Source organism: Delphinapterus leucas, chromosome 8 (genome assembly GCF_059928025.1).
Source record: "Delphinapterus leucas isolate spDelLeu-1000000601 "Yukka" chromosome 8, BTC_Dleu_Yukka2, whole genome shotgun sequence".
Classification (NCBI taxonomy): Eukaryota; Metazoa; Chordata; class Mammalia; order Artiodactyla; family Monodontidae; genus Delphinapterus; species Delphinapterus leucas.
In genome coordinates this window covers 57,161,116-57,176,107 of record NC_143136.1, presented here as the reverse complement: position 1 = coordinate 57,176,107, position 14,992 = coordinate 57,161,116, and the positions used below count along the sequence as shown (strand labels likewise).

The 14,992-nt window shown below is 52.0% G+C and overlaps 2 protein-coding genes across 3 annotated transcripts; both read left to right on the top strand.

Annotated features, from left to right (window-relative positions):
- Positions 1-736: 736 nt before the first annotated feature.
- On the top strand, positions 737-4,498 carry HOXD9 (homeobox D9). Its single transcript, XM_022570087.3, has 2 exons — positions 737-2,818; positions 3,166-4,498. Exons 1-2 carry the CDS (start codon positions 2,032-2,034, stop codon positions 3,405-3,407), a joined length of 1,029 nt encoding a protein of 342 aa, XP_022425795.2. The 5' UTR covers positions 737-2,031; the 3' UTR covers positions 3,408-4,498.
- A 4,457-nt stretch (positions 4,499-8,955) lies between these two features.
- Positions 8,956-13,350, top strand: HOXD8 (homeobox D8). 2 transcript variants are annotated; one of them, XM_022570090.2, is made up of 2 exons: positions 8,956-10,176; positions 10,554-13,350. In XM_022570090.2, the coding sequence occupies exons 1-2, from the start codon at positions 9,621-9,623 to the stop codon at positions 10,844-10,846; spliced, it is 849 nt and encodes a 282-aa protein (XP_022425798.1). In that variant the 5' UTR covers positions 8,956-9,620; the 3' UTR covers positions 10,847-13,350. The 2 variants fall into 2 exon arrangements, with proteins under 2 accessions (XP_022425798.1, XP_022425797.1); XM_022570089.2 differs by having other exon boundaries at positions 8,961-10,176; positions 10,551-13,350.
- The last annotated feature ends 1,642 nt before the right edge of the window (positions 13,351-14,992 follow it).

Here is a 14,992-nt window from a genome sequence, read left to right as displayed (position 1 = left end):
GTGTGTATAGATAGATAGATAGATAGATTGCAGGATCCTCAGCCCAAGAGGGTCCAGACTTTAGTCTGGCCAGGGAGAAGAGAGGAGAGGCCTTGGGGGGATGATCTGACAGAGAATTCGTTACCCCATGTTGTACTGTGGTTTCAGAGGGTCTCCGATAGATTCAAGCAGCTTCACAAAACACGTCCTTTTCATTTGTCCCCTTTTTTAGGGGGTCTGAGCCTTAAAACCCTCATCCAAGGAGTATTTGGGAGACTCAGTATTTATTCAGAGTTTTAAACTTCCTCCCGAAAACGAAGAGTCTTTCCCAGTTCCAAGACAGAACCCTTTAGGGGAGCCATTTCCTAGGGTGGAAGAGGGATGGCTGTGCATCAGTGCCAGGTTGGGAACACTGGCATAGATTTGCCCAGACCTCCATTGGTTAGGCAGAAGAGGAGGGCAATTTTAGCTTCTCAGTTTACCCCCTGCGTTGTGGGGAGCACCATTCGTTGTTGACAGGGGGCCATGTCTTGGAGGAACACCCGTGCTACAGGCAAAGGCAGCTCCTCTGGAATAAAATCAGAAAGCCATTGGCAAAGGCAATCGATTAGGCCAGAAATAGCCATTTCCCCCCTTCCTTTCCGGTGCTCGAGGTGGGCTGGGAGCCCTCCAAGGGTGCGCTGGGCAACTTGTAGAGCGAGGAATATATTCTCCACCGCCGGCGGCCCGGCTGCTTTTGTCTCGGCTCCCAGCCGGGCTTCCGAGGCTCTGTACCATGGATTTGGGAGTGACAATGGGCATTTCCCTCAGATTCAAGGCTGCCCAGCCTTACCTTTGGAGGCTTTAAAAAAAGAAAGAAAGAATTCCTAAGAGAGTAGCCCAAGGACCAAACCATTTAAAAGACGTATCCGGAATCCGCTCAGAGGCCGTTAAGTGGGAACCATGGGAATCGGCCTGGCCCAGGGAGATGCTGGCCTCTTTGAGGCGAGTCGGGGGCAGGGGGCAGCGGGTGGGAGCGGGCCTGCTCTACAATCTGGGTTCTGCCCGATGGCGTGTTCTCTTCCAGGACCTTTCCAGAAGTCCCGAAGAAGACAAGGCACCCTGGCCGCCACTGTCCGCGCGGTGCCCACTGCCAGCTTGCGGACACTTCCGAGGGCAGACAGAGCCCGGGCGGTGGCCGCCGCCACGCCCAGCCCACGGGCCAGGCCGCCCCAGCTCACCCCTCGGGCCTCGGCGTGTGCTCAGCCTCACGTCGGGGGTGTGTGTGGCTGCGCGCGTGTGTGAGTGTGGTAGGGGGAGGGGGCCCTCCGAGCTGCTCCATCCGTCCGTTTTATTAGGGACACATTAATCTATAATCAAATACACCTCATAAAATTTTTATTGAAAGGCATAATATCATTACAGAGGTCTTCCACCTGTTTTAAACAACACGACAAGCTGTGAGAGAGCGTGTGTGTGGGTATGCGTAGGGAGGGGTGGGTTTGGGTCGGGAGAGAGGCACGGGGAGAAGAACTCCCCTCGGGCGCCAGGGGGGCCGCCTCCGAAGGCCGTCCTGTCTCGGGCCGCACCGGCTCTGCGCTCCCTCCCTGCCCGGGCTACTCTGGGCTCTGCCAAGTGCTGGGTGCGCCCAGGACGCACGGCCGGTAGCTCGGAGCCCAGGCACTGGGGAGGCAGCACCAGCTCGGGACTGCAAGACCGAGTGCGGCCAGAAGTGGGGAACAAATAGTCCCCAGCGCCTCCTCCGGCCGCGATCGGGCGTGTGGTCCCAGCCGCCTCCGGGCTGGACGAGTCAGGCCGGCCTGAGCCCGGCGCACGGGTCGGGACCCGCGGGCTCTAATTGCCGCGCTTATGTTGATTTTTTTTTTTTTAAATCACAGCAGCCCCCAGTTTAGCGGACTGATTTACTCCCGGTATTGGTAAATATGATCACGTGGGCCGCGCGACCAATGGTGGAGGCTGCAGCCTGCGAACTAGTCGGCGGCTCGGGCGCCGGCGGGGAGCGGCGCGGCGGCGGGCAGTGTAACCTTGGGTGGGAGCGCACGGCGCCTCAAAATGTCCTCCAGTGGCACCCTCAGCAACTACTACGTGGACTCGCTCATAGGCCATGAGGGCGACGAAGTGTTCGCCGCGCGCTTCGGACCTCCAGGGCCTGGCGCGCAGGGCAGGCCCGCAGGTGTGGCCGACAGCCCGGCCGCCGCCGCCGCCGAGTTTGCCTCGTGTAGTTTCGCCCCCAAATCGGCCGTGTTCTCCGCCTCGTGGTCCGCGGTGCCCACCCAGGCCCCAGCGGCGGCGGCGATGAGCGGCCTCTACCACCCATACGTGCCCCCGCCGCCCCTGGCCGCCGCCGCCTCCGAGCCCGGCCGCTACATGCGCTCCTGGATGGAGCCGCTGTCCGGCTTCCCGGGCGGTGCGGGCGGTGGCGGAGGCGACGGTGGCCCGGGCCCCGGTCCCAGCCCTGGCCCCAGCGGTCCACCCAACGGGCGCCACTACGGGATTAAGCCTGAAAATGGAGCGGCACCGGCCGCCGCCACCGCCGCCACCACCACCTCCACCTCCACCTCCTCCACTTCCTCGTCTTCCTCCTCCAAACGGACTGAGTGCTCCGCGGCCCGGGAGTCCCAGGGGAGCGGCGGCCCCGAGTTCTCGTGCAACTCGTTCCTGCGGGACAAGGCGGCAGCAGTGGCTGGGGGAACCGGGCCTGGGGCGGGGATCGGGTCTGGGTCCGGGGCAGGCGGCTCATCGGAGCCCTCGGCTCGCAGCGACCACCCGAGCCCGGGCTGCCCGCTGAAGGAGGAGGAGAAGCAGCAGCCGCAGCCGCCGCAGCAGCAACTTGACCCAAGTAAGTGCAAAAGAAATTGCCCTCTGATTTATTGCTGAAACCTGTAAGGCTTGAATGTGCAAAACTGATAGTTTTACTAACCTATAAAAACGTCTAGACGCCTACCCTAGCCTAGGCGAGCAACACGCATCCATAAAAAAGCTTCCCATAACCACCTACCCTGGGCGCGCGGTTTGTACGGTAAACAGAGCGCGGGCATTAAGGCTTTTTATGATAATTCCCCCCAAGTTGTGAAAAGCAGCCATCCTTGGTGAAATTAATTTAACGACCTCTCTCCCCCACCCTGTCGTCTCTCCCTGCCTCCCCTCCGCCCCTCACTCCCCTTCTCCAAACACCCCTCTTCATAGACAACCCCGCAGCAAACTGGATCCACGCTCGCTCCACCCGGAAAAAGCGCTGTCCCTACACCAAATACCAGACGCTTGAGCTGGAGAAGGAATTCCTCTTCAACATGTACCTCACCCGGGACCGGCGCTATGAGGTGGCAAGGATTCTGAACCTCACAGAGAGACAGGTCAAAATCTGGTTCCAGAATCGTAGGATGAAAATGAAAAAGATGAGCAAGGAGAAATGCCCCAAAGGAGACTGACCCGGCGCGGCGCCGGTGGGACCGCTCGGCTTTGCAGTGGCAGAGGGTTTGTGTGTGTGTGTGTGTGTGTGTGTGTGTGTGTGTGTGTGCTTGATTTCCAGAAGTTCTCCAGCGATTCGGACATTTCCCCCCCCCCCCGGCCTTTTTTTTTTTTTTTAGGTAGAAGTGACTGTGTGGTTGGTTTCTGTGAGGTATTTGGGGGACTGTATTTGCTCGCTTATGTGTTGGAGAAACCAAGTGGCTTTGGGGTGTTGCCCTATCCCACTCCCCTATTTCCTGTCCCTTTGGTTCCTTAGGAAATGCTATATTTTGTGAGTGCACGCCGGCTTGAGGAGCCCTCTCCTGTGTAAATGTCCCTATGTTTCTGAAAAGTGCTGTAGTTTAGCCCCCAGCGCTGCTCAAGCAGGGGCCAAGCGCACCCCACTTCCGACAGCGAAGGCAGAGCGACGACAATGAGGAAGCCGGCCTAGGCTGAGCCCGGGCCGTGTTGCCCACCGGTTACGGAAGCCCACTTTCCTCAGGGAGCCCGCGGGCCCTCCACTGAGACCTGGAATGAGGCCGAGAGAGGAGCCCAGGGCCTCCGGTGGGTCGGGGGTTTCTTCTCAGGGCACCGGAGGAGCCGCTCTCTCCCCGGGAGGACTTGGCTCCAGTGGGCGGCCGCGGGTGTAGGCCCTCCCGGCTCCTGCCTGAGGACCAGTTGTAAATGTTACCGCTTCCTACCAATAAATGCTGACCTGATCAAATGGAGCCCAGACGCTGGCCCTGAACATTGTGTGCTTGCTTTCTCCGGCTCTCTGCAAAATGTCACCCTCATGGGACTTTTCCCCTATCCCTGGGAAGGAGACGCTGCTAAAAATCCGGGGCCCTTCCACCTGAGAGGTCTCTCTGATGTGCCTCTGAGTCTCCCTTTGGGTGGGCAGACCCAGCCTTGAGCCCGGCCCCTGGGGGCACTTGGCCGTCCTCCCTTGGCCGCCTAGCCTGCTTCCAGTGCCTCTGCGAACTCTGTGCCCTGGGCCCAGTGTCAGCCTTGCAGCAGTGCCAGCGGCCCCACGGGCTCCAGAAGCCAGGCACCCTCTCGCTGGGGCTTTGACATACCGAGCCCCACCTCTCCCTCTGCTCATGGAGTCGCAGCCATCGACACCCCGTCTCCAAACCAGGGAGAGGCCAGTTCTGCACTCTGGGGCAACTCTTCCAGGTCCGCGGGGCTGGCTGGCTGGCTCCGGGAGGGCTGAGCCGGGTAGACCGTGAGCTTCCGCTCCTCCGCACGGGAGCCCCAAAGTGACCTTAGCAGATCAAAATGGTCAAGGCTCTCCTCCGCAGCTATCCCCACCCCGCTGCCCCTCCCCCTACCCAGTTTCTGTGTTGTTAGCCCCCAGCTCGGCCCTCTGAGGGCCGCGTTCAGAGGCTAAAATGAAGGTCATTGTAAGTGAAGGATCGGGCCCAGCCCAGCCTTTGCAGGCCGGAGAGGCAGGCGCCGGGCGGCCTGGGCTGGGCGGAAGGCGGGGGCGATGGCAGAGTTTTGGGGGATCCGGCCGAAAGAGGGGACTTGAAGGAAAAGCAGAGGGGGGCTGGGAGGGAAACCCAAGGCCCAGATCCGGCAGAAGGTGCTGCGTACCCCCGCCCCTGCGGCCAACCCGATACCTTGGGCTCTTTGAAAACAGGAAGAGACAAGGTGTCATAAAGCCATCGAGCCGGCGAGACGTCTGGAGGTAATGAGTTTACGACAAGCCCGGCGCTTCTCTTTGAAACCATCTCATTTTGATGTTTGTGTTTGTGGGAGGAAAGGAAAAATGCAGACAAAACTGGGTCTTAAAATCTGGACAATAAAATGTAAACAGGACTCTGTTGGACTAAGAAGGCAGGGGCTTGGGACCCCCGGATGAGGTGTGAGCACCTAGGGAATAAAAATGGAGGGCGGTAGGAAGGAGGAGACGATATATTTCTGATTTTTAAATGGGTTGGGTATTAGAAGTAGCCGGTGGGTGGCTCTCAATAATATTTGACTATGGCCGCCTTCTGGCTTGTACTTTAAAAAAGAGAAAAATAGGCCTGTTATTTGGGGGTGGGAGAGTTAGTGATCTTGGGTCATTTACTTAGGCCGAGCGTCCCCCAGCCGCATGGTCGGCGGGAAAAGATGCAGTTACTTAAATGACCTTTCACAAAAATATCTGGCCCTCAACTGCAAACCTCGTAGCAGAAATATTGTTGGAAATTATACATATTTGCTTATAGAAAAATTAATTGTTACAGCTTAATTAGAGGAAAGAATTTTTGAAAATGAGAAAAAAAGATTAACCTCTCAGGAAATACCTAAACTGATTGAAGTCTTGGCTTTTAAAAAAAAAAACCAAGTGGAATGCTTAGTCAATTCACTTCACTATGTGACTTTTGATATAAATTTAATGTCTCATTTATTGTGCATAGAAGTTCCAGTGAACACCGCCCAACAGGGCCTTTTCAGACAGCCATTCAGAGATACGGCAAAAAGCTTTTAATTTGACTTCTATCCCCCCCTCCATTGTCCAGTGAAATGGGCCTGAAGCATTAAAATTACAAAGTTAAAGAAGCAAATATTCACGATTTAATGCTAAGTGTAACGGCTTTAAAAGAAAAAAATTAACAAATGTAACTTCTATAATTTCTTAGTTTTTGAAGTCCCTGGCTCCATTGGGGAAAAAAACAGGCCTGTTGCAGTTGATATTCAGAAAGTTGTGGTTTTTAAAAATCTAGCCCATCCTATAATTGTGGGCGATTACAGAATGGGGACTTACTGTGTCTGGCAAAAGAAGGGCTGGAAGCTTTTGAAAAAGACACTACTGGAAGCTCTTGGGAGCCCAAATATCTTTGGCATTCAGGAGCCCCTGTTTGCTGCACTTGACTCGTCGACAAAGGGATGAAGCATTATTAGTGTCAGTGATCCAAGCCCCAGTCAAACTAAAGAACAAGATTGGAAATGGTTTGTGTCGAATAAAGAGAAGTTAAGCTCCGTCGGCCAGAGATGGCATTTGGCCACTAGAGAGCGCCGTTGCTCCACTTTGTGATAGTAAAGCTGGAGTTGCGGCGGAAGGTTTTGATTAAAGATACTTAAAATCTTATTTAAAATTCCAAATTAGGATAAATTTAAGCAAAAAGAAGCAATGTGCACTGTTAAATTCTCCGGAAGGGTTTGTTACTTATAAAATTTTGGCTTAGGATTTCAGAAAATTTGGACTACGGCACAGCTGAAACTATAAAACGTTATGGTAAGTCAATGCATTGTATCAGAACAGAAATGTGTAAAAGCATACATCTTTATTTACGAAGTTAATCGCACTCTGTTCCCATTCAGATTATAAACAGAATGCTTGAAGGAAAAAAAAAACCCAAAAAACTAAGTGTTTTGTCCCAGGAGGAAATGTTGTGTTATAATGTTTTCTTAATTAGGCCAGAATGCATAGAAATGAATTCTGTAGTGTTTCTTTTTCGCTCCCCGCCCTCCCGCCCCAGGAATCACAAAGTTCTAGAAGGTGCCTTGTATTATTGAGATCTAGGCTTGTTCTTCTTTTCCCCCCATTCCATTCCAAAACCCACTATCGAGGGTTTAAACACGCACACGCACACACGCCAGTGAAATAAAAGGGCACAATTGCACTCCAAGGCTTTATTGAAAATAATACTCTTTTAATTGGGTACTTGCAAGGTTGGAGTACAAATCGTTAACTGTCAGAATCGGTTCGTTCGCCTTCGGATTTAAAGGAAATTTTACCTGGCGATAACTGGCAGAAAACAACAACAAGAAACCCTTACCCGTCACCATGCCTCCAACAAAAGCCTCCTTGCACTCCCTGCTAATTTAAAAGTTAAACAAAGCATGCCTTTATTATTTGATTCATTAGAAATCCGTTTACCTTAACCATTTTCAGCTATTCCCTGTAGAAACAATTGAGTCTTAAACGTTATCTTGTTATGCCTTTCCATCTCGACCTTATTTTCTCCATTTGCAAAATATGATATTCAGTCCACTCGGACTGACCTCAGGAGCTCACTCACAAGCTGGGCCACCCCACAAGGAGAGAGGGGTAGTTGAAATCACTCGCCTGCTGCACCTTTGGGAGCCGTCTGGGGGTTCTAGACGTTCGCATTTGGCGTGAAAAGCCGGGGAGGTGTGTTTTAGCTTTAGCTGGAGCTTCCTCGGTGGGCTCGGGAGTGTTTCTGAGGTCGGTTCCCAAGGCCGGTGGGCCTGTCGCCCTCAACAACAATGGATCATCCCAAGGAAAAGGGTCACCCAAAGAACCCACGAAAAAGGCAGAATAGGCAAAGGAAAACGCACTCAAATGTAGAGACCTATTACATTTATTGGACATGAAAACGGGAGGGGGGAGTGGGAGATGTGGAGAAGAGAAGGTGAACGGTGGTGTAACGCCAAGCGGCTTCAAAGCGAGTTTCTAAAATCAGGAATATTTTGCCGATTCACACTCGATTTCCCCACATGACACGGGACGTTCCTCTTCCTCATCGCTCATAAGCTAGAGCGAGCTTTTTCTTTTTTTTTCTTTTGGAAAGATCGGTAACTTTTAAAGCTGAGCCCGGCACCCGCTCTCGGCGGTAACTTCAGCGGCTTGTTGGATGAACTAGAATCGTCAGAAGACGCGCGCCGCCTGCAGCTGCTTGGAACCGGCGCGATCCGAACGCCGGCCCGGAGGCTCCTTGCGGGGACTCGCGGGCGTCGGTCCCCCGTGCTCCGCCCGGGGCCACCGCCTGCCCAGGTCCGCTCCGCGCAGGGGCTGAGACCCGGGAGTCGTGCGTCTCGCCCGAGGAAATACCACCCACCTCAGCGTGAGTCCTCCCTTCCCGCCTTGGAACATTTCTGTCTGCTTTTCTATTTACTCCCTCAGCAATGCTAATGTTCCCCCCCCCCCGCCCCGCCACATTCTTCAGCCTCCCCCCTGCGCCTGGTACTGACGTCTATCGAGGGTGAAATGATGGAAACTATATTCATGGGCATGATTTCCATTAAATATCAATTAACCTGGGAGCCTCAGCCAGGCGTGCAGTGCTTCAAGGGTAAATGTACATCTCATTTCCACAAGGCCCGCTCGGCTGGAAAAGAAGGGCTTAGATTCGCTTTGATAATGCAAGGTATTGGGGGTCACCCTTGTGGCCTTTAATCAAATTACTTGGATAGGACCTAACGCAAATGTTCGGTCCGGATCTTCTACACGGCTTTCCCTCGTTCCCTGGGCTGCGCCCGCGTGTCCAAAGGCGCAAAAGCCACAGCCAGCCTCTGAAGGGCTGCTACAGGGGACCGGGGAGGGAGTCATTTGCTCCACAGCCTCCTGGGAGTGTCCTCCCTGCCTCCCTCCCCGCCAAGTGTAAGGCTCTGCTGCGCCCCCGCCCCGCCGGCCGTGGCTCGCATTCCCTCGGCCCCCGGGGGCACGGCGAGCCCTTGGCACTGCGGCTTTATGGGCCCCCTTTAAGGCCGGCGGAGGCATCTCCCAGCCACTGTGACGCGTCCATCGTGTGCAACAGTGTCGCCTCCGCACGGATCCCTCCGCGCGGTTATCTCGCGTCCATCTCGCTCCGTCTCTGAGCAGTGGCTTGGTGCGAAAATGCCTCGCCGGGGCGCACCGGGGTGGCAGCCTCGGCAGCGGCGGCGAGAGCGGTGGGAGGGGGCTGCGGGGGGGGCGAGGTGAGAGGTGGCGGCGGGCAGAGGGTGTTTTTTTCCTTTTCCCTCCAGAGCGGGGGTTTGTAAACCGAAGCCAAAGAGTGTCCCCGTGGGCCGGGCGTACTTTTTTTCTTGTGCGGTGCGCTCCTGCAGGGCCGCCTGGTGCCTGAGAGGAAACACTGGAGGCAGCGGGGCAGGTCACCCGGGGCGTCGGCAATTTTATTGAGGCCGAGCCGGCGCGCGCCGGGAGAGGCCGGGCGGGCGGTGGAACGCGGGGACTGGGTGAGGCCCCGCGACCCGCCAGGGAGGCGGCGCGAGGTAGAGGCGGCGGGCGCGAGAGCGGAGCATGAGCGCGCATTAGCCGAGGGCCCGCGGCTACCCGGCCTCAGAGGCGACGCGAGGGCGGGCGGGTGGCAGCAGCAACGTAGCCCGGCGGCCCCAGCGGCGCCAGCAGCCGCCCCAGAGGCCCCCGCGGCAGTGCGGTCGCGCTGAGGCGCGTTCCCTGCCTGCTCCGCGCCGCCCGCCCGCCCGGGGCCGCCCTTCCTCGGCCCCCGGCCGCCGCCGCCCCGATGAGCTCGTACTTCGTGAACCCGCTGTACTCCAAGTACAAGGCGGCGGGCGAGGCCATCAATCCCACTTACTACGACTGTCACTTCGCGCCAGAGGTCGGCGGCCGCCACGCCGCCGCCGCCGCAGCCGCCGCCTTGCAGCTCTATGGCAACAGCGCCGCCGGCTTCCCGCACGCGCCCCCGCAGGCGCACGCGCACCCGCACCCGCACCCGTCGCCGCCGCCTGCCGGGCCGGCTTGCGGTGGTGGGGGCGGCCCCGGTCCCGGCCAGGAGTACTTCCACCCCGGAGGGGGCAGCCCGGCCGCAGCCTACCAGGCCGCCCCGCCTCCGCCGCCGCCGCCTCCCCCCTGCGGCGGGATTGCCTGTCACCGGGAGCCCGCGAAGTTTTACGGATACGATAACTTACAGAGACAGCCGATTTTTACGACCCAGCAAGAGGCCGAGCTGGTACAATATCCTGACTGTAAATCGTCCAGTGGTAATATTGGCGAGGACCCAGACCACTTAAATCAGAGCTCGTCTCCTTCTCAAATGTTTCCCTGGATGAGACCACAAGGTTGGGATGCTTTTTTTTTTTTTTTAAGCGGGCAGAGGGGGAGAAATCTGCTTTCATGTCACGTTCTAGCTTTAAAACTCCCTTTTCCTCTCCCTCTCCTTTTCCTTTTTGTGTAGCTTACAGTGACTCTTATAAAGTAAGATAAACTTTTTTATTTTAAGTGGAAACCATGTAAAGACGATGGGGACAGAATAATTGCGAAGACGTTCTCTCTGCCCCTCTTGACTGCCCATCCTATATATCTATCAGACCTAAGGAGAGTTGTGTATATTTCACTCCTTAGACCCGTTCCAGAAACCTTCAGCAACCTGCAGATGCACCATTACATTTTTAAAACATTTATTTTCCTTTTTTTTTCTGTTTGTTTTAATCAGCAGCTCCTGGTAGACGAAGAGGAAGACAAACCTACAGTCGATTCCAAACCCTAGAGCTGGAAAAGGAATTCCTTTTTAACCCTTATCTGACCAGGAAGAGAAGAATCGAGGTTTCCCACGCCTTGGCCCTCACCGAGAGACAGGTAAAAATCTGGTTCCAGAACAGGAGAATGAAATGGAAAAAGGAGAACAACAAGGACAAATTCCCGGTTTCCCGACAGGAGGTGAAGGATGGGGAAACCAAAAAGGAAGCCCAAGAGCTGGAGGAAGACCGAGCCGAAGGCCCGACAAATTAACTTCCACCTTTAAAATTTTACTGCAGATTATTGAAACTAATGACCAGCATATGCTGGTGAACACCACCTATTTTCTTTGTTGGAAAGGACTTTACCTGTATTTCAAGCTACCTTCATGTCACTGCTCTTGAGGTTTCTGCGCTTTGAGAGGGATTTGGGTGTTTAAAAAAAGTTTCTAGTGTCGTACGGGAACAGCCCTTGAGCTGTCCTATGTAAGAGTAATTTGATTCTGACCTTGTAGCTATATTTTTATAATGGTAGTTTTTAATGGCTGAGCTGGTGATTTTGCCTCAACAACGTAAACTTCCTAATGTTTAGCACTAAATAATTGAATATAAAATGCTTTATTAATCAAACAAGTGCACTTGAACATTTAAAATTTTTTCTTTATGGTGAGTAAATTAAAAGAAGTCTATTAATTTTTTTAAAAAAATTATGCCTGCAGAATATTTACTTTATATTATTTGATTAAAATGTATTATTTATATTTTTTCTTTCTACTTTTATAATGAATGGTTCGGGTGCCTTTTGTTTACTCCTAAAAGGCTTCTTTGAGTATTTTGTAAATGTAATATCTCTGGGAAAAAGTCTGGGCCAAATATTCAAAAAGCACATGTTAGCTGAAGAGTGTAATGTGTAGTCCTGGCTCTGCAGCTTCCTTAAACTTGGGGAAAATGTTGGGCCAGTGACAGAAGTTTCAGGACAATGTCAAAGTTGACATTTAATCATTTTCTATAGTTTATACAAATTATGGCAATTTAATCATCTAGAGTGAATGAATACTTGAAAAGCCAATTATAACGTTTTCACTCATATACTTTTTACTTTGGCAAGTCGCCTTGTGGAACGCCTCTTGTTTCTGAACTTGCTTTCGTTTTGAACTGTGCTTGGTATTGCCTGAAATTGCTAGGTCTCTGTGCTGTGGCCGCCGCTGTGATTCCGTTTTTTTGAGGAGGTGCCATATTTATTTGTATTCCCTTCGCTCTGTTTGCACGCCCATTGTGAGCCAACTTGCTGTGCACGTCTCAGATGTCGGTTGGTACGTCCTCTGCTGTTCTCCAGGTTGGCTTCACCTATTTGAAACAATCCTTGAGAGCAAACGCAGAAAAATCCGAGTGTAAACAACCGCTGCAGAACATAGCTAGCTCTTTAATAAAAGAAATGAATCTTTTTCTAGAGCTAGTGTCTTTGAGCGCCGTTAATAACCCTTTTCCTGAGTCAGGAACAATCGCCTGGGCTCACGTGAAGGCAACATCCTGCTAAAGCGTCTACTTGATTTTTTAAAAGGGGGGGGTATGTGCACCCTTGCTGTAAAAATAAATAAATCAGTGCAAGGAGGGGGGCCTCTCTTTCATTCCAGAGAGGGCTGGCTAGGCTATCCCAGCTTCATCTTGCTCTAAATAACCTTGATAAGATACTTGGAAAGCTTTGAACTTCGCAAAGGACTGGAGTCATAGGTCCAGTGGGGAACAACCCAGAGTCCAGGTTACACCACAGCTTATTCCACTGAGCTGGTGCTGATGCTGGGGTTTGGGATCTGTTATTAACAAGATACCCATTTTCTATTTGAGGCTGCTCCTACAGCTGCCATTTTATGAGGGAAGAGGAGGGGGAAGAGGGGCGGGAGGGAAGAGGAGAAATTCAAGTAAGCTAACATTTCTCTCCCCAAAAGGGAAAGCACCTTTATCAGGTAGGCATTGAAGAATTCTCTTCTTTTTCTAGATGCCTGTATATTTTTAAAGAGGTACATTTTAATTTCCAGAGTGGCTTTTATTGCACAGGTAAGAAACTGGAATCCTATAGTTTTAGGCCTGTATCACCCCCTCAGGCATTGGTGAGCTGTCTGCCTGCTGTTTCAAGGACCAGGAAGATGTTGGCACTGGTTCGGCAAGAGGCGAAGCACCACCTGGCTTTCTATCCAGGGAAGAGGCCATGGCTGTGGCATTCGCTGACCTGAGCCAGGAAAGACAATTTTAAATCAAGGGTGGTGCACGAGAGGAGACAGCTGCAAACGTGAATGCTGCATTTGGAAACATTTTGCTCTGTGTGTTGCCTGAGACTCTGCTGTTGACTGGTTTAGAGCAAGTATACCAAGTGCCTGAAAGCATGGCTAGGGAACAGCCTGGCTGGGGAGAGGGTGGGAGTAAGCTGGCTAGAGACTGGTGCTGGCTGAGCTCCAGCTGCCCTCCATTTAAGGGACTCCTCTATTAGCAAAATTCGCTCTCTCCTACACAACAATGCTCCCCCCAAATCATTTTTAGAGCCATCGATATGGGCAAGACTCTCTGTATGGTATGGGACCTGGTGCATGGATATATGTGGAAATCAGTGAAGGAAGGGAGGTAAAAATGTTCTTATTTCCTCTCCACTTTGTGCTCCTCTGAAAGTGTTGTACCTTCTGGCCCCATCGGCCCCCTGACCCATGGTAAACTCGTAGCTCATGTAAGGAAAAAGGCTGTTGCATAATTAGTACATTTGAGCGTATTTGTACATTTACAAATTTGGTATTTTTGGTATATATTTGGTGTATTTGTACATATACGTAGATTAGTCATGTGTAGAAAGTGTTGGTAATAAATGTAGGTATATATGCTTCCTTTTGTAGCTAGGAAAAGCATAGATTTGTCTCCAAATAAAGGGCTTGTGGAATTACAAATCACACACACTCACCACCTTCTTTCTTCCAGTGGCTAGAAACCCCCATCACAGTGTTTCATGCAGACAACTCGCAATGACGAGTGCAGGAGATGCCCTTCTAATTGGCTCAAATCTGAAAACATCCAAGGGTTTGCCGCAATAAGCAAACCAACATTTTTGCTGCAGCAATTTGCATAAACCTTCAGAGAACCCTTTGCAAACAGCCGACACTCTGGTGCTCTGGACTGCTTATAGAGTCTGCTTAGAGAGGTTTGTAAACCGTTTACAGAAAGATCGGACCCTCCAATGTTAACACTGGATGAAAAAACCAAGAGTCCGAAGTGATTTAGGTTCTCTGTTTGCGTGGACCAGAAACACACAAAAGAGGGTGTGGGTCTCAATGGTTCCTAGAGAAAAGTCAGTTCAGGGGCTCCCATTTTGTGAGATTCCACAAAGCCCAGCACATGGCTTACAGGCTGCACAGTGGGGAGAAGTGCAAATATGGCTGCTTTTTAAAAAAATGCAGAGTCTTTTCCCAGCCCTCCTTCCCTCAGCTGAAAAGGAGGGTCAAAAAGCTCCGCCTTTATTTGGGTAGAGGAAAATTGACAATTGAAGTAATTTCTCAGAATATTTCAGAATTGAGCAAGCTCTGTTCAGTTCCACACATACAGACCAGTGTAAAGTGCTCTAGCTTGGGAGGGTCCAACAACGCGCTTGATTTTCCTGTATAATTAAAAATATTGTTTAATTATTCTTCTGTGCAGAAGGTGTTGCTATTTCACGACCAAACCTCTGTCCTCTGCTTCCCCAGTGTTTGCTGAATCCTCGAGCATCTGGTGGTGAACAGGGGAAGAGAGAAAACATTTTAATGGACCCTGGCTGCTGCTATGGTTACCTCCAGAAAAGTTGGAGCCCACTGACTTTTTCTAGAAAGAATATGACTTTTGCTGACACGTGGCAACAGAAGTACTTTAATCAAAAACATCCAAGGTCATCGGAGCTTTTTCAAGGGATACAAATGGCCTGCTCCAGAGGGTGCTGCGTGCTTCCTGCTTAAGTCCACGTCCACTTAGGTACTTACTGGGTGTGAGGATGTTAATAGAGAACTTTCAAATAGACATCCAATGCAAATGTTTATAAACGTATTACTAGAAATCCAAAGACAGTGTCCTTGAAAGGATGGGGGGTGAGAGGTTACCTCTTAACAGGCAGGTTCTAAAGCCTGATGGCCATGCCCATGCATTAATGATGAGGGGAGCCAGCCAAGGACATTTACTTTCATCTGGGGTTCACTGGGGCAGCTTCCATGAGAAGTGCAAAGGGAATGTGACTCCTGCCTTTGAAGAAGAAGGACTAAAAAAAAAAAAAAAAAAAAAAGAAGAAGGACTATTTTTTCTTCCAAGCCTGAAACTGGGGAGTTGCTTTTTTCCTAAACAAATGGAGCCCCTCTCTTCTTCAATGTTGCATTGACCAGGCTTTTCAGTGGACAAACATTTGGGGGGCAAGGGA

Coding starts and splice junctions, on each gene's coding strand:
- HOXD9 (XM_022570087.3), top strand. CDS start 2,032: ATGTCCTCCAGTGGCACCCTCAGCAACTACTACGTGGACTCGCTCATA. Junction 2,819..3,165: donor GCAGCAGCAACTTGACCCAA/GTAAGTGCAAAA, acceptor CCCTCTTCATAG/ACAACCCCGCAGCAAACTGG.
- HOXD8 (XM_022570089.2), top strand. CDS start 9,621: ATGAGCTCGTACTTCGTGAACCCGCTGTACTCCAAGTACAAGGCGGCG. Junction 10,177..10,550: donor TCCCTGGATGAGACCACAAG/GTTGGGATGCTT, acceptor TGTTTTAATCAG/CAGCTCCTGGTAGACGAAGA.